Raw genomic sequence first — 18794 nt, 5'->3', positions numbered from 1 at the left:
CAGCAGGCTGAAGCACGTCTTCGAAGCAGATTCAGTGAACATATCCAGCCCATCGCAAAGTCCCCAGCTGTCACAGGGCTGCAAAGCCCCTCACCTCCGAAACCCCCGAGCGGGCCATAGGTGCGCACGGGCAGCTAGTGTGGCTGGAGGGCGCCCCTCGCCCGCACCTCTCCCGCACGGGAGCCCGCAGCAGTGCCCGTGCGTGCCACCTGTGCCCGGACACCGTGTCACCTTGTAGGAGCACGTACAGCTGCCACCATTCTGTGTCCGACTGTGCCTGCCTGCGCTTATAGGGGTACGTATGTCCGCCTGTGCCAGCCTGCGCTTATAGCGGCACATACGTGCCGCGCGGCACACGCCGCTCGGTGTGTCCGTGTGTGTGCGCGCACACCGTGCCGCACGGCTGCCCCTCTCTGGGGGCGCCGCTGCCGGGGGCGCGCTGGCCCCCGGGGTACGCTGCCACGCCGTGCCGAGCCCTGCCGTGCCGTGCCGCGCCGAGCCGGGGCGGGGCGGTGGGAGGGGGCTGGCCGCGGGGCCGTAGCGCAGCGGGGCGGCGGGCGCAGAACGCGGCGGGCAGGGCACCGCACCGCACCGACGCCAGGTACTCCATGAGCCGCCGCCGCCGCGGGGGCGCTCGGCGCTGCGCTCCCTTCCCGCCGCGGAGCCGCCGCGCCGCCGGTGCCGGGATGTGACTTGCGGCGGGCTGGCGGACAGAGCTGCCCCGCCGCCCTCGGCCGCAGCATCCAGCGGGTAAGTGACCGAGCGAGCTGGCGGGGGCACCGGCCCCCGGGACAGACCCTGGGGGGCAGCGCTGCGGGCGGGGGGGCACAGTGGAGCCGCTCGCCTGGCTCCGCTCCCTGCGCTGCTCGCGGAATCGGCCCGGTGGCCGCCAGCAGACAACAGGCTGGCTGGGGAGGGGGGGGCGGATTAGAGAGGATATAGGGCAGGCCCGGGGGGCGGGAGCAGGGGGCTGCGCAGCGCGGCGGGCAGCGGGGAAGGAGCCTGGCGGGGCGGGCGGCGGAGTTCGGAGCCAGGATGGGGAAGCGGAGCCTGGAGGAGGAAAGCGAGGAGGGAAATGAGGGAAGGGACAAAAGAGAGAAGGCTGGAGCGGGATGGGCACCGGGAGGAGAAGGAGGAGGAGGCGGCTGCAGGCGGATTATGGAGAGCCCAGAGCGGAGGCAGCTCGCACTGGCCTGCCGGGCTCTGCACCCGCGCTGCGGGGCAGAGCCGGGGGGGCAGCGCCGGGGGGGCGCCGCGGGGCCGGGGCGGTGGGTGCGCAGTGCAGCCCCGCGGGGCAGAGCGGGGGCGGTGGGTGCGCAGTGCAGTCCCGCGGCCGGGCTGCGCCGCCCCGGCGGTTTTCGCTATAGTTAATAAAAAGCCCCGTGTCTGTGTCACCTCTTCCCCGAGCCGAACGGCGGGAGGATTTAGCATTTATGTGAGCCCTTTGTTTACACCTGAGCTAACGCTTATCCCGAGGCTAACAGGATTGATTCCTTGTGCACCCCGGCTGGCTGCCATCCCCGTACACCCAGAGCCTGTCGGTGCTATGCTTGCCACTTACCAGCAGCCCCCAGTGCCGGTGTTGAGGTGTTCTCTCGCTGCATGAGAAGCAATCCGGTGGAGAGAACTCCTTGGTCAGGAGGCTGTGACATGAATAGAAAGTCTGAGAATTAGCAAAGAAAAGAAAAACATTGATTGCTATAATCGATTGCTGTCAGTAGCGTCATGAACATCAGGCGTTACAGTCAGAAGTAGCTAGGCACAGGTGATACACAGAATCTGACCCAAGGGACCTGAGCACCTACAACATTAGAAAGATCATTTCATATTCTGTTCAGCATTGCAACATATTTCTAAATGAAAGCAGCACTTGTTCTACATGACCTCTTTGGAGTGGGGTTTTGCCTTCTGTAACCGTGAGGCTGTACCTAGCAGGATGCGTGTTATTCTAATGAAGGGGTTGTCTAAATCATTGCTGTGTTTTTGCATACAAAGCACAATTGCACTATTAATTATTATTCTGAAAATACATCTCTTGAGTCATCTGGTCTCAGCTTGGCTGTGGCAGCTCTGTTACCAGTCCTGAAGCTCATTCTTCAGATCTGATCAAAAGGAGCTGGCAGAGATCCCGTGTTGTGATTAATTCCTCACTCACTAGCGTCTCTCCACAACACTTCGTGGTGGGGGCGGTTTTCTTTGGGAAATGGTACAGTGAACCAGTCTTCCGCCTGTGTGTGGCAGAGCAGGTTACTATTTGGGCTACTCTTGCTTTTATTTACTAGATTGTTTTTCTTCTCTGTGATTGAATGCATCTTCCTGTATCCATTGATTAACATTAGGACTCTAAAAAGGGGGACAGATAATACATCTAACCAGGAATAGCCTAACCTTAAATCTTCGCATGGTTACAGATTTATTCTGTCTAGACGTTCCTTAGCAGCATGGACCAGTATCTATTTGACCGGCTAAGAGATATTTGCAATCCCTGGTCAGAAGACTTTAGCTATGAAAAGCCTCATTGATTTTTAACTGTGACAACTTTTTGATGACAACTGTGAGATTTTCTGTTTCTGCTTAGTTGCTTGTAATTGTACTTCATACCCGCTGGGGCAGCTGTGTGTCTGCAATTTCTGTAGAGATTCTACACCAGATAATTTTGGGTACGTCACTCTGTTGAAAACAGTCGAGTTACTACTGTTGTCATTGAGAGCAGATTTTGGACCAGAAAGTGAGGACTGGATTTGGAAGCTGTCCTGCTAGTTGTTTGCTGCTTTTGCCTGAAATGTGTAAGGCTTATTGATTCATTTTACATGCTCGGGATTGCTCTGAGTTCAGGTATGTTGGCTTAACAGTTTTAATGAAATATAATTTTGGAGGGGGATCTGGGGGGAAAAAGAAACAAACCACCTCAAGCTGATTTCTTTCGGTATGAACAGTTCCATTTCGGCTAGGCGGGGGATGTACTGGTGCCACTTGCTGTACCTGTGGTGGAATGTTTCTGTGACACTTCTGTATTACAATTGCTGTAGCTCTCCGGTAGCAGAAGAGAAGTGCCAGTCAAACAGTGCTATTGTTACGCTGCGAGATTGCATAACTTTGCTAAGAGCTAGTCTAGACATAAAGAGGTAAAAATACTATTCCTCTGCAGTTGCTGATTGAGGTAACTATGAGTGATACTGTGCATACAGAAGATTTTACTACAAAGTCTTGAGAGAGACAAGACTCTGCCATTCTGCCCACAGCACAGGCTTGAGGAAACACTATCTTAATAAAAAAAACATACTGATATACTTCTCTTTTCCAAAACAGCTTTCCAGTTTTCCCTTATATTTATTGAATCTATAGTTTCAGCTGAAGTTGCGGTATTCCCTTGCCGAACTGGTACATGCCATGTTTTCCCTTGTCTATGCAACTGTCTTGAGTTCTGTGCTGAGTTCCAGTGTTGGAAAGAGGATTTTGGCAGGTATCGTCACAGTGACTTGTGTTAACGTTGCCAGTTTTTACCCAGTAAGGCAGAAATACATATTAAACAGGTTGCAAATGTACAGCCACGTATTGATAGCAGTGGTGAGGAAAAGATTCCCCATTTGGGGATTTTGAGCCCTGCTTGCAGGCTTTGGTGTGGACAGATCTAGTGTTCAGTGAGACTTACTGATATTTGGTAGGAATACAATGTCACACCAAGAATACCTGTCAGCAGTCCTGGGGACTTTTTGGTCAGTACTATAGCTGCCTGGGAGCTTTCTGAGAGAGCCCCTGTTGATCTCCATCAGCTCTCCCAAAAGTAATTTCACAAATGGAAGTAACTTGGGAAAACTCCTTTTGACTTGAACATTTCTGCATTTCTGAATATATATTTTGTCTAAATTCTCAATATATTTTGTCACAGCTTAATTCCTCCTTTTCAAAAGACACTACTTCTTCATGGAGGGCGAAAAAGTCAAATTTATTAACCCTCCCTTCCTTCCCCCCCCCCCCAACACCTCCAAATAGGAAGAGGAAACAAATGATGGGCTGACAATATGACTGCTTACCCATGCAGCACAATCTCCATGGAAACAGACTGTCCTAGAATAGCTCAATCACATGAGGGTTACATGACATGAATAAAGTAACCAGAAAACTGGAAAATATCTTAGAACTGGGGATACTTGCACTTAATTTATTACCCCCTAGGTCTTTGGAGAATAGCAAATAAAGTTAGTATTGAAACTGATTTAGTACATGCACATTGTAATTTGTAAGTGATAGGATAGTGCAAAATTAACATGATCCTCACTTAAGGGCTGTTTGTTTCTAGTTTGGGTGGCATTTAGAATGAATTTTGAGTAATTTTCCATATGATGTCCTGCTTCTTGAAATTGGAACCAGTGGTTTGCAGCATTGCCTTAGTAGATCCCAGTGGATTGCCTCCCTTTGTGTCAGCAGGCACTGACCATTTCACACTTTTTAGGATATTCTGGATATTCTGTAGAGTAAATGCACTAGTTGAAGTAGGAACTGCCTATGCATAGAAGGAATTGCAAAATCACTTTCAGAATGTTTCCTTCTAGTTAATTATGTACTCACAGAGCAAGGAGACTTATTGAGTGAAACCATATTCAATACAAAAATGAATATATTTCACTGATGATTAGTTTTATGTCTGTAAAGTCAGTGTTTTTAACATTAGTGTTGTGACAGTCATTGAGAAACTTGTTATACCAATCAGACATAAACAAGTAAATACTCCTCAATTCACCATAAAGTAAATTAAAGCTAGGTAGGGGAAAAAAAATCATTAGTCATTAGCTGCAGCTCATTGCATCATTAGAACATTGTAGCCCTTTCAACGGTGCAAGGATACTGTAATTTCTATGGGTAGGGAAAGATCATAGATTACCTTTTTCCTGTTTGTCCAGTCTCAGATCACATTATTTGTCACAGCTTCCACTTCTGAGATGAAGTTTTGTAATAAGCTTTCTTGTCTGTTGTACGAATGAAGACCATAAAGTCATTATGCATTTGTATTAGCACATTTGCTGTCTTGATGCCTCTAATAGGAAGCAGTATAATTTCCATCATCTGTCTCCCGGCAGAGGCTGAAAATGGGCATTGGTCATTACGCAGTGAAAGGGGAATGAACATGAGTTTGAAGATTGAGATCCTCAAGATTTAACTTTGGTCATTACAGGACTGTAATGCGCAGGAAGAAACCCCATCGTTCTCAGCTGTAAGAGACTCTACCATTTCGGACAGTCTATGTAAATAGTTTTTGTTTTGGTTATCACTGATCCTGTTGATACAACATTGTGCTGTCACTTTATAGCATTTTCAACTCTCACTAAAGTTTTTTATGTTTTCATTAAAAGCATTTCTGATTTATGAAGTATCTTTAGATAGGGCTGTTTGTCTACCTTACGAAAGAGCTCCCAAGCATTTCTCTGCTTCTCGCTTTCTGTCTTCAACGTGGCATGTGAGCTACATGAGGAACATTATTGCCTGTTTATATGGTGCTTTTCTTCCGTATGGACATACCATACAAATGGATGTTTTACTCCACATTTTCACCTAGGCACTTTGCTCACATCAATGAACATAATCCTGCTGGAACCGGCAGCACTAACTATGCAAGTGAAGGTTAATAGCGTCAGGTTTCATATCTGGTACATGTAGTGTTCGCTTCAGGCTGCCTTTCCAGGGCGGCTATCGCTGGGGCAGATTGTTCATTTAAAGGTTACATCTTTAACAGTCTCCTTTGCCCAGCTTTGCTTAATAAAAGCAAATGCCACAACATATATCTTTTTAAAGCACCTAACCCATGTTCTTCCTAAAACTAAGTGGGGTTTGTCCAGGGTTTTGGTCCTGATGGTTGAGTGGGACATGTTGTGTTCCTAGAGTGTTTACCATTATTCGCTCTCTGGAACAGGGAAAGTGATGCTCTTGTTTTTTGTTGTTTGTTTCTTTTGAATAGCTTTATATTTGCTAAGAAGCACAATGAGTCATTCATTTTTGATAGTTGATTGATGACACTGCATGTATGCACTATTGTCACAGAATATGGGATTTCTCTAGCCAACCGTTCCCATTTGCAAATGCAATCGAATACCTGGGCTTTGGAAGAGGATGAAAGGAGTGAATATTATAACTGCCTATTGACTGAGCATGAAAAGAAGTTCTTCTGTTTAAAAAAAAAAGCATAATGTTTATTTTCTTGGGACTGCTGTATCCTTAAAAAAAAAAAAAAAAAGTGGTTTTGACTCTGCCTTTGTCCCAGTAATGGGAGCAAGGCTGTGAAACAGTCTAATTTTGATACAACTTACACTTGCATCAGGCCCAGTGCAATTTACACATACATTAAGCACCTGAATTTGAGCAATAAAGTACTGTAGATAATGTATTATTTTGCAACAGCATACATAATTTCTTCTGGTTGTGTTTTAGCATATTTGCAGGCGCAGTGTTTGGAAATATTTTCAGTCTGTGCAAACACAGAAGTGAGTCAGTTTTCATTCCCAGTTCAGCAGGCAAAAGCAGCTTTCAGGGAGGGCAGCAAAGGGGACTAGGGGTGGGCTAACGCCAGCTGCAAAGCCAGTGCAAAAAACCAGTAAACATGGGCTATTGAAATGAGCTGTGTTTGCAGTTGCTGTGAAGTCCTCCAAAGTGAACTGTCGCTAAACAAACGAATATTTTGTTGTCTCAGACAGAAAAATGAAAACCTATCCAGCCATTGGTTTCTTCCTCCTCTTCGTGATCAGCTATGGCTCTTCTGAAAACTCCAGTACGTCTAGAGGGTGTGGACTGGATCTTCTCCCTCAGTATGTTTACCTGTGTGACTTGGATGCCATTTGGGGCATAGTTGTGGAGGCAGTTGCGGGGGCAGGTGTGCTGACCACATTGCTGCTGATGCTGATTTTGCTGGTGAGGCTGCCCTTCATCAAGGACAAAGAGAAGAAGAGCCCCCTGGGAATACATTTCCTCTTTCTGTTTGGGACTCTCGGACTGTTTGGGCTGACATTTGCTTTCATCATACAAGAAGATGAAATGGTGTGCTCCACCCGAAGATTTCTGTGGGGAGTTATCTTTGCTTTGTGCTTCTCGTGCTTGCTAGCTCAAACCTGGAGACTTCATAGACTAGTTCGACATGGGAAGAGTCCATCTGGCTGGCATCTAGCTGGTGTGGCAATCTGCCTGATGCTCGTTCAGGTCATTATCGCAACCGAGTGGTTAATACTGACAATTGTCAGAGATAACAAGTTGGCCTGCAGCTACGAACCAATGGATTTTGCTATGGCTTTGATTTACGTTATGTTCCTCATGGTATTTACCATGGGATTTTCTCTTTTCACTCTCTGTGGAAAGTTTAAGAAATGGAAGAAAAATGGAGTATGCCTCATTATAACACTTTTTTTTTCCATTCTGATTTGGGTAGCCTGGATGACTATGTACCTCTTTGGTAATGCTGAGCTAAAGAGAAGAGACAAATGGAGTGATCCCACTCTTGCTATTGCACTGGTGTCCAGTGGTTGGGTGTTTGTTATTTTTCACGCCATCCCAGAGGTCCACTGTACCATCCTTCCATCACAGCAGGAAAACACTCCCAATTATTTTGATACTTCACAGCCAAGGATGCGTGAAACTGCTTTTGAGGAAGATATACAGCTTCCTCGGAGCTACATGGAAAATAAAGCCTTTTCAATGGATGAACATAATGCAGGTAAGAATTTACTAAAGAAAACTTGTATTTTTCTGTAGTAGCCAAGAAAACCATCTGTATGCATTGTTTTTCAGGTGTTCAAAACAAGGGTCATGACAAATGCCATGTTTTGCAAACTTACATATTGTTCCCTTTTACAGTTTTCATTAAGATATCACCTAGTGGAGGGCGGAGTGAAAAAAATGCAGTACAGAAAATACATGTGTTTGGTTAAAGTGATTCTTCTGCATGTAGTTTGTTCATGGAAAAACTTAACAATTTCAAATGCAAAGCCAACACTGAAAGCCAAAAAGATTCACTGTGGAAAAAGCAGCCTCTATTTTAAAATAGTTTAAATGACATTTTTTGTCGTTATCAGTTAACAACATTTAATATGAAATATTTTCTGAAAACCCAAGAAAAAAATCAAGGAAGTGCTCTATGTTAGAAAATGCTCAGCCTCTTGATCAGCAAAATTATTACTATTAAGTATAGTCCCATTAAAATAAGATTTAGTGCCACTTTGTGACACTGGGGGGGAAGAGTGCAAAGTGGCATGTAGAGAAGTTCAAAGGCAGTCTTTGTTCTGAAGGCTTTAACGTCTGAACAGAGTATGCATAGACAGAGGTTTCAAGTTAATGGTTGCCTTCCTTGTCATAGCTGTTTAGTGACACAGAACAGTGTGTGATGACACATCATTAAAATTTGCAATGAAAACATTTTTCAGTGATTACTGAAAGGGCCAGGAACAACTGGTTGCTTAAGAGATCCAAACCATTGCTGAACGTTTAACCCATCTCAGAAAATACACAGGGATGCTTACGTGACCAGCGATGGGAAGCACGAGCCTGATGGTGTTATGTAGCACAGGTGCAGTCTGGTAGTGTCCCACAGTTCAGTAAAGGATTTTGTTCCTAGTCACGCTGCTTTTCATTCACTCTAATTTGAGAAGTGGACTTTGGTATCCCAGCCAGTAGTTGCCACATTGCTTCGGCAGTCCCAAAAGAAGTCTTGGGGCACGCTGTCCAGGCACTCCACCTTCCTATTCATCTTTACGTATCTTTGATTTCCTCTGGGATTGATATTTCCTCTGGATATAGATGAGACATGGAGGGAAACAGCACTCTTGTTCAGCACAGTGTCAGGTCAGGAAGGCATTTTTCCTCTAAGTGTTTTAGCAGGAACTTCAAAGGTCTCCTTCTAGTATGGAAGCTTTGAACAGAAAGGAATGAAGTTCCATGAGTATATACCAAGGGCAGTAGTAAAACAAATAAAAAATCACATGGATAAAAGAATGGTTGTTTATTACTAATGTTCCAGAGCACCAAGCAGAGAGAGGCAGCTTTACCGTGGACTGTAAAGCAATTTTTGTTGTTGTTGTTGTTGCTGTTTTTTAACTGTCCTCCATCCCCCATTAAATTAATTTCATACTAAGGTAGCTGCAGTGGCTTTGGTGGAGCTATTTCTGACTAAGGCAGATCTAAGAACAAAATTGGATCTATTCACTTTGTATTATTCCCATTCATGCATACATTTTAAAAAAGAACTGGAAGCTCCCTTTTGATGTAATTGTTCAGTGATTAATTTTTTTAGTGAAATGGATAGATGTATGATAGCTGTACAATCATTATAGTGTCTATTATAGTGCAATTTATGTTCTTTTTTTATCTCTCTGAATCTTACACAGTACAATACAAAATAGATTTCCTTATCTGATGCTCTTATTAATATTTATCATAATAAATGTATGTCATTCTATTCCTGTGGCATATGGGAGAAGGATACATACATTTTTAATAAATCAAAACAAATTCCTTATTCCTTTGCAGCAGTTCTTTTAAGTACAGGCTTAGGCCAACAGGGTTTGGAGACAAAACTCACTAGTATGGTAAAGACTTAAAGTAAATACAGGTAATAATACTCAAGTCACATATTATGGCTGCTGAAGTGTTAATTGAAGTCAGATCACTGTACTGATGGTTGTCAGTGGCTAAGCACCTGGAATCTATTAGCAGGTATGTAGAGAATGTTCTTCTATTCATTTAATTAAACTCAATTCAAGAATTCATCATTAAGAGTTTAGAAATTAAAGGAAGGGTACTTTCTTCAGTTATACTTATTTGGATATATATGTACGCATACTGATATGATAGTTAAGAATATAAGATCTACTAGCTATAAAATTTTGGAAGACTTCATAACCAGGAAACAACACTTCTCTAACTGCAGTATTTGTTTTAGTAAGTAGTTAGCTTGAAATAGAAAACATGCTTGGATAAACATATTTTCCATAAATTCTTGTTATTTCCATTAATACTTGTATAAAGTAATTTAGTAATTTTGCTCTTCTTTTAATCAGCATTTTAAGGATCTGAACAACCTTTAAACTACAGGTTCAAACAAGCGTATGTTCTCCTAATCTCAGTCTTAGCAAAATGTAGCTCCATGTTACACATATAGAGAACTGTTCTATTCCAGCAATATCATTAAGCATTAATAAAGGAAAACTATTTTAAAGTAGTTATTTAAACAACATACTAACCAGAGATTTTAATATACATATGATAGATAAGTTGAAATATCTACTGAAAAGTTATTTTCATACCTGTGTCTTGTAAACATGTTAGTAAAATATTTAGAAACCTTGGAAAAAGGCAACTTGAATGAGTTCTCGGTGCTCTCCAGAAGTGAAGTGCACGTTAGTAGGGCAACTTCTGTAAGGCAGAGAGAATTTGCCTCATACATGAAAAATCTGGATGTGAAATGTAGAATGCTACAGCTGTCCAGAAACCCAAGCCTAAGCAGCTCTGGTACTTGCTGAAATTGATTTAATAACTTAGTACTACAAGTCACCCTCAGAGCCAATGCCTAAAACCAAAGTTAACAAAATTTAAAATATGTATTAAAGTAGAATTTGACACATTTGCTCAAATCTTCTTGGTGCTTTTTTTTTTTTTACCTATACATACTCTACACAAGTAGATGTATTTAATACTAAGTAAGAAAAAGTACAAGGAAAAATGGTAAAACTGGTATGAGGAAAAAAAATCCCAAATGGGTATTCTGTCCACAACACATGTTAAAAGAATTTTAGATTTATTGCAACAATAATAGGGCAGGAAAAATCAGCAATATGAAATTAAATTTACTAGCTCTTTAAGATAACTTTGAAATGACCATGAAATTTTGTGTAACTATTTTAATTATAGTATGCATTATAAAGAGATTTTTTTCTTTACGTGTACTAGCAAATACCAGTGCAATCATTTGTGTTTAATATGCAATAAGGAGCCAAACTACAAAGAAAAAATACTACTGACCCTGAGATAGTTAAATATAAAATAAAAAATACATAGTTCAAATTTAGGCATTTTAATCTTTTGTTCTCCCAGTGTTCTGCAAAAATTGCTGATTTTAAAATACAGAGCAAGTGAGGGTCTTTGTGTATCTGAAGTCAACAACTGGGCATTTGCAGGACTGGGTTTCTGAATTTCTGTGCTAAATCAATACTGTCTTCATCTCTCTGCACAACTCCCAAAGAGAGAAGTATCAGTGGATAGAGGACAGCATATGGCAGTAGGATCCATTTAAATCTTGTTCCACACGGTGCAGCTATATTAAATCCTGGCTTCATTAAAGTCTATGCTGAAATTCTTGTAAACTTCAGCTCATTCACGATTTCAGCCAGAGAGAACTGCAATTTGAATTAAATCGAAGAGAAATTCTTGCCCCAGGTGCCTGAACTGGGCATGTTTCTATTTACCAGCTCACAGATGAGTATTGCCCATTGTAACTACGCACGTCGCATGGATAAATGAGCTCTGTTCCCTGGCTGCATCTGAATTCAGTGAAGCCATTATTTACCCCCAAAGTAAAAAGGGAGTTTGTATGTGTCCAGACTAGTTTAGAGAGAAAGAAGCATATCCCTAACTGTGCATATCTCTCAGTCAGAATATACATCTTGAATCCAAACCTGTGCTAAAATTAATGGAGAGGCTGATGTATTTCTGGTATAAGCATTCAGAAGGATAATCAGTATCTTCTCTCTTGCTTCAGTCCTTTGCCATGTTTAAGCTATTCAAAAGCAGTATTTACTTCATATTTCTAGTTTCTCAGAGTAAATATAATCTGAAACATCTGGAAAATCCTTATATGCTAGTCACGCTGAAGTAATGCTCAGGGGGGTTGTGAGCATGCTTACTGGCTCGAGCAATGTTTTGGATCCCTGTCCTCTGAATTTGATAGAAAGCAAAATGTAGTATCATTTTACTTAACCCCACAGTATCCAGAACAATACAGTAAGCACTTTGCAAAATACTTTGTGCAAGATACATCAAAGGTTCGGTGACTGAACACATTTTGCTCGTATTGAAATGAGACTAAGCAAACTTCAAAAATTTGATTCCAGTATTTTTTTTTCCCATTCCACAGCACTGTTAATTTTATGTAAAACTGATTTTTTTGACATCCATCCCCAACTATGTAAGAAAAACTGCTGTACAAAAGCAACGTGAAAACTGGTACAGCAGCATGGAAGTTAAAATCAGTGGCAAAGCTCACAATAACTAAACTGGAAACAAGATACTTTTATGCTCTCAAAGGAGATGCACAGCATTAATTGTGTTCCTAAAAACTCTCTCTCTTTTCTAAACACAGCGCTAAGAACAGCAGGATTTCGAAATGGCAGTTTGGGAAGCCGACCTAGTGCTCCTTTTAGAAGCAATGTTTATCAGCCAACTGAGATGGCAGTTGTGCTAAATGGTGGGACTGTAAGTATCAAAATGTGACAATTTAAGAAATCTTCCATATACACTGATACATACAACCACTACTAAGTGAAAAACCTGCTTTTAGGTTATTCACAGCAGGGGGGAAGCTATAAATGAAAATTTGAGCAGCAAGTATGCATGTAATACTTCACTGTCCTCTAGAAAATACGTAATTATGAAGTATTTTGTGTTTCTTTACTTGGCCATTCACATTTTGCAGTGTAGCTGGAGTGAACCAACTTCTTTGGTAAAACTACGTAGTCAGCGGCCTTTTCAAATTAACTATGAAGTGGCACAATTTCTAACCTGATCTTTTTTCAAGATGATGTGAGTCACACAAATGTTTACAGGCCAGTGCGTTACTATAATTAAGAATCATTGTTGCAGACAGTTGTAGTCTCTCACACACCTTCCGTTTTCCTGTGAAATGTATGTGATTCTTTGTAAGTTACAGATGTGTGTGTCTCTGGGAAAGAGATTCATAAAAGAGGAATACAGAATATTTTAATGTTAATAGCGCTGATTTTTCTTTCTTAGACAATAGTTTGGCATGTCATTCTTTGATAGACCTGTTTTTCTGCAGCCTGGTTGTTGTAAGAATGGCTTAGTGATCTGATGCCAAACAGACTTTCTAAATGTTTTTCACGTGATGTGTAATTTACATTTGAAGACATTTCATATAGCAGGCATACTGTTGAAAAAGAGTAATTTTCATACCCATGTTTTTCATGCATACCGACATGCTTCTTAAAAATCTACCCATTAGCCAGTTTATACTCATGTGAGTTGGGTTTTCTTTATTTTGAATCATGAGCTGATTCCATAACTCAACCTCTACATTTAAAACCAAATAACGTGAATTGATTGCAGGTCTTTTGTTTTTGAATAAGTAAAGTTTTGGTTGATTTTAGTGAACAAGAGGGACTAGATAACAAGGATTCTCCTGTGTGGGTAAGACAGAGGGAAACATAATCAACTTGAATAAAATGAAAAGGCTGGTGCTTTGCTGTCAGTAATGAATAGCATCCTTCTGATGTTTAGGTTCATCTGTGCCTGATGCTTGGATTCATCTATGCCCATGTTTTCTGATACCAGAATATGCAGCTCAGGGAAAAGGCAGTTTAAGGATGAAGAAGCAAGAGAATTTGCTTTGGTTTTTTTTGTTGTTGTTGTTGTTTTGCTTTGTTTTGAGGTAGATAGAAAGCTGAATGGAGAACATCAGATAGTAAAATCAGATTAATGTGTATATACAGTCATCGTTTTTACAGAGAGGTAAATGTACTGTATGGGTGGAAGATGAGTGTCTTTGTATCACTTTGCTCTGGAACTACTGTCTGGAAAGCTGTCATGTACATGTAGCATGATAACACTGATTTTTGAACAGACTAGATCTCTCAGTTACGGGTTTATTATCCTTATTTCCAGATACCAACTGCTCCGCCAAGTTACACTGGACGACACCTCTGGTGAAAGGCTGTAGGCTGTAGAGAATAAGAATCCTTGTTGCAGATGTTGTACCCTGGCAGTGTGTCTTTGAGGGAGGAATCCATAACAGTACCAGAACAAAGCAACAAAACATCCAGGAGCTTTCGAAATCCTACAGAGGATTTTGCCTAAATGTGAACACCATCGAACTGATAATTGCAAAAACAAAGTTGTAAACCTGAAGCTGAATCTGACTTAAAAATAGAAGTAGGCATACCTTAAATTGGAAGAGGGGGATATTGTACTCTGAAACGTAAGATATCCTCTTGTCTGTAACTAGTGTGCGAGGCAAGCCTGTTTTTGTTGGTTGCCAGTTGCTTGCAAAATACCCTCCTCTCACTTAAACCTAATTCACGTTGCCACAAGAGATTGCCACTACAGTGTGAAAACATGCAGAATTTCTTTCCATTTTGCTCCTTTTCCCTTCATTTCAACTGTCATGAGCAGTACGTTGTTTGCTTCATTATCTAACTGTACTGTACAGTCACGTAGCATCATGTGTAGTCAAGCATTGTCGCTCCGTGGCAACTAAATTACCATTACACTGTAGGCTGATACTCTTCTCTTTAAAAAGCTGGTGTAGGAAATGCAGTTCTGGAGGGATAAAAGGTCCGTGCAGGTTTCATGCAAGTTATGGAGCTTCTTGAGGCAGAGAGAAAAAGCGTAGGTCTACGGAGAGGCAGCTCTCCTGGGCCACGCGAGATCAATTCCCGTTATTCCAGCCTTGACCCCGGGTGCAAGCAAAAGCCGTGCGCTCTCACGTCTCCTACAGCCAAAGCCATGAAGTGATACTCTGGAGGGATATACTTTTGCAAAGATGTAGCAGGGGAGAGAAGGTGACTGGTTTGCCAGAAGGCGTTGGTTGTGATGGTGGATTAAAGGCAACCCACAGCGCTGCCCCAGCCAGCCTGCTCCATTGGGCTGCTCTTGCCAAGCAGGAGAGCGGTGGCGACCGAGAAGTGCTGACCACCTCGCAGGAGAAACTCAGCAGCAGTAGGGTCAAGACCTCCCTTTCCAATCCCTGTCCATAGGAGTCGTCCCCTTGACTGCAGTTGTTTGTGCATTTCGATGTGGTTGTGCATTTTAGTGCCTAGCGAGTAGAATCTCCGTGCTGGAGGTGGTTTGTTGTTGTTTCTGTTTGTTTAAGGTGGTTTCTTCCCTACTCCTCCGCTCCCCTCCCCTTTTTTGAGTTGATAGAAGACAGACTTTCTCAAAGCTTTTTATCTTTGTTTTCTCCCAGTTATTTAAAAGGTTCCCATTGCCCATTGTTTGTGCCATGGTTTTTCATTATGTTTAAGCAATCATTCCTTTATTTAACATTTAATACATATCGGCCATTGAAAACATCATTGTATCCTCACTGTTTGGCCAATGTTAACCTTAAGCTTTCCTCGATACTAAAAGCTAATTGTTTTTACTTGAGGGCATAGGAAACATATAACAATTAAACTTTGCATATGCTGTAATAAAAATATATATTTTCAAACTAAAAATTATAATGTACTAATAAATGAATAGCTTGGTAGCTTCACAGAAAGAAGTTACTTGCTATATACTGCAAAAGAAAGACAAGCTTTTTATTTTTCAAGAGTCTTCCTGATTCTTCATGTACCTCCATTTTTACTGAATTAGGAACCTAGTCCTGCAGACTTGCACTCCCACGAGTAGTCCCATCGACACCAGTAGGTCTACATACAGGTACAGAGGCTGCAAGACCAGTCCCTAAGTGTTGCACAGAGATATATATGTGTATATATATATGGGAAAAATATATATTGCCATTCTTGCCATGATCATCTTATGGGGTTTTATTTCAAAGCCCTTCTCTTCCAGAAGCAATGTTTTTGTCCTGCATGAGAAAAGGAGTATGTTAAGTCCCCCCTGCCCTTCCCTCCTCGAGGCAAAGGAAGCATGTGCTTGTTTTAGAGATTACTTATTTTATTTTGTAACTAACTAGATGGCCTTAGTAACCAAGTAGGGTAGGGGTGGATATTGCATGCTATCCAGCAACTTAGAAATACAGTTTGCTTGTTTTAAGCAAAGCTTTGATCAATTAAAATAGTATTTAAGATAATGATAGTTACCCAGAAGATGCATCGTTTGGAACAATAAAAAACCTATTACCATCACTTGCCTGCAGAATTTTGCTTTTAAAAAACAAATTTTTAAAAAAACTAATGAAACTCTATTGTAAAAACATATAAGATGACCATGGCATAAATGGTAGGACAGCTTTCTTTTAAAAAGTTTATCATGCTACAACCAAGATTTATGAATTATAATACACATTCTACAGACCTTGGACAAAATCTGTATAAGATATAGTTATCCTAAGAAACGGGTTTTTTCTTTTTCTAGATGTGACTGAATTGATAGAGTTCCCAATCCTGCTTCTGATGAAGTTTTTTGGAATTTGAGGCCTTATACAAAGATATGGCCAGATCCTACAAACTGCTACTCACATGACTAGTCTCACTGGGTTAGTCATGTGGACTATTTATAAAATTAAAGATTAGCAGGATTGGGTTTAATTTGTGGTGGTGAAGGTGTGGCAATAGATTAGGAGGGTCTTTATTTTACAACTTTATACAATTAGTAATAAGCAACTTTTTCTTTTAAAGTCACTAGTCTGTGATGTTACATGCCCCAAATAAAACTGTAATTGAAGAAAGGCACCTTTATGTTAACTTATATTTTTGTTACAGTATTTACTTTTGCCTTTTATGAAAGTTATCTAGAATGTAGAGCATCTGTGAACAACGTAAGTAAGCAAGCACAAGCCTTTCGCAGTTCAGTTAATTACAATTAGCTTTTATACTATAAAAGCTACTATGTTGTCCCTTGATGGTTATGTGCTCATGGTGTTTCCATGCATAAAAATGAAATTGTAAAGCACCTGAAAAAAAAATTACCGAAATAAGATTTATAATAACTGTCTTTTAATCGATGGCTGGAAAAAAGTTCAAAGCCATACTTTACAGATCCTGTCCTGCTTTCAGATGAGTTGAGGGCATTTGACACTTGCCAGAAAATATGTAGCATCTTCAGAAGAACACTCTCAATACATACAGTTGTTTCTATAAACAAGGTACATGAAATACTGTAGAACTAGATGTTTCTGGTTTTAGTCTAAACACAGGCATCTTGGTTGGCTTTGTTTGAGCTTGATGCCTTGGGTCTAACCAAAGGCCATGCAAAAGGGAACATTGTAGCTTTTATAATAAAACAATTAGACTATTCTGCCAACTTACAGGATTACAAAGCAGGTGCTTTTTATTAATTGATGAGAGCTAAAGCTCATTTTTGATAGATAATATATATTTATTAAATGTATTAATGTGTGTTTTATAACGTAACCTTTTTTCCGCTGATTGTTGCATACTGGTATCTTATTAAGTACATCTTTAAAGGATTTTCAAGACAATCAATGTGTACCCTGATGACTGTACATAAGTATACAAAACTACAAAGGTTGTAAAGCATGGGCAAATGTTTTATTTTCAAAATGCTGTTCTTAACGAGAATAAAGGCTTTACTATTTACTTACAATGTTTGTGTTAACTTGCTGTTAAAATCCACTTAAAATTTTTCCTTTACAGTAAACTAATGGCATGCTACAGACACCATTGTCCTGTGGTGATATTGTGGCAATTTTGCAATATAAGCTAAGTTAAACTAAAGGAAACCAGCTCCTAGAGTCATGGGGCACACTCTTTCACCTTCGGCCACATTCCCAAATTCACCCTTAGCTCTGACACCTATCAAACCCACCGTGAACCAGTCAAGGAGCTTAGCCACCAAACTCCTAACACTACAAGTATTTTTTTTTTCCCCCAGTTGGCTCAGCAGTTTCCTGTACTGGCTCAATTGCTAGTGCTTATGACAAGGGGGGCAGGGGATAAGATCATACAGCTGGGGCTGAAGAATGCAGGTTGAGAGATTTTTCTTCAGCTGGTTTGATTTTCCTGACTGGGTGCAACAACCAGCATCATCAGCCAGGACTGAAAACCACAAGGGGTGGGTAGTGGTGTAACAGTGAAGACAAAGGCGCTATGGAAGTGATGGAAGAAATCCATGTTGAACCACAGCAAGAGCTAGAAGGTATCTGTGTTTTATCAGGCTTTCATTCGAAACAACTAGGCCTTTGTTTGACTTGCATGGAATTGGTAGTAGAACTGCAAATATCTTCTCTAATTATGAAATTATAAAGGCCTAAATAAGACTATGCTTGAGCCAGAGTTAAAAAGATGAGGGCTCCTTAGCAGGGGGCCCAATCTGATTTTTATTCTGCTTGCAATTTAAGTAAGTAAGTACACATACAGTGATAGCACTTTGAGCAATCCTGTGTGATCTTAATTTTACACTTTCTCAGCACATGTGCTAAGTGATAACAAAAGGGCCTTTGACTTTTTTTTTCTTCTCTGCAGAAATGCAGCACAACCCTAACTCTTACTGCCTTCGGTTGGAATTGCAGAGGCACAGCATTTCTGGCTGTTATGAACAGAGCCTGTATTTGTATTGATGCCAAAACGGCACAGAGTAACTGCTCAGAGACAAATTTTGTCTTTAAGCAGCAAAGGTATTTATTTTGTGCAGCGTTGGGGAGCTAGCCGATTCGCACCGGACAAATTAGCTCCGAAGTTTTCTGTGAAAAGTTAGGTATTCTATACAGTTTTTGTGAGAGATTAGACACCATCTTTACATACATACTCATTTGATTTTAACACCTAATCATTCCATTCACAATAGGTGGGATCTAGGTGGACTAGACCTTTTGATCTTCTTTGTTCAACGATTTCCTGACTTGATGGTCTCCTTATCTCCTTTGGGTGTCCACCTTATCTTTTCTAATTATTCAGAGTACA

General features: G+C 41.2%; 2 protein-coding genes across 4 annotated transcripts in view; one reads left to right on the top strand and one right to left on the bottom strand.

The window, feature by feature from the left end:
• Positions 1–538: 538 nt before the first annotated feature.
• Positions 539–17478, top strand: GPRC5B (G protein-coupled receptor class C group 5 member B). 3 transcript variants are annotated; one of them, XM_040593002.1, is made up of 5 exons: positions 539–750; positions 5079–5212; positions 6683–7696; positions 12332–12444; positions 13870–17478. In XM_040593002.1, exons 3-5 carry the CDS (start codon positions 6691–6693, stop codon positions 13912–13914), a joined length of 1164 nt encoding a protein of 387 aa, XP_040448936.1. In that variant the 5' UTR covers positions 539–750; positions 5079–5212; positions 6683–6690; the 3' UTR covers positions 13915–17478. The 3 variants fall into 3 exon arrangements, with proteins under 3 accessions (XP_040448936.1, XP_040448934.1, XP_040448933.1); XM_040593000.1 differs by lacking the exon at positions 5079–5212; XM_040592999.1 differs by lacking the exons at positions 539–750; positions 5079–5212 and adding an exon at positions 2258–2835.
• Positions 7716–18794, bottom strand: part of IQCK (IQ motif containing K) — a 50486-nt gene continuing 39407 nt past the window's right edge. Inside the window, exon 9 of the mRNA XM_040593006.1 lies at positions 7716–8887. Within this exon, the coding sequence (XP_040448940.1) occupies positions 8862–8887 (26 nt within the window). The 3' untranslated portion in view covers positions 7716–8861. The remainder of the gene's footprint in view (positions 8888–18794) is intronic.

Source organism: Falco naumanni, chromosome 4 (assembly GCF_017639655.2).
Source record: "Falco naumanni isolate bFalNau1 chromosome 4, bFalNau1.pat, whole genome shotgun sequence".
NCBI classification, from domain to species: Eukaryota; Metazoa; Chordata; class Aves; order Falconiformes; family Falconidae; genus Falco; species Falco naumanni.
The sequence above is the reverse complement of the archived record's forward strand: the minus strand, read 5'-3'. Positions and strand labels throughout refer to the sequence as shown.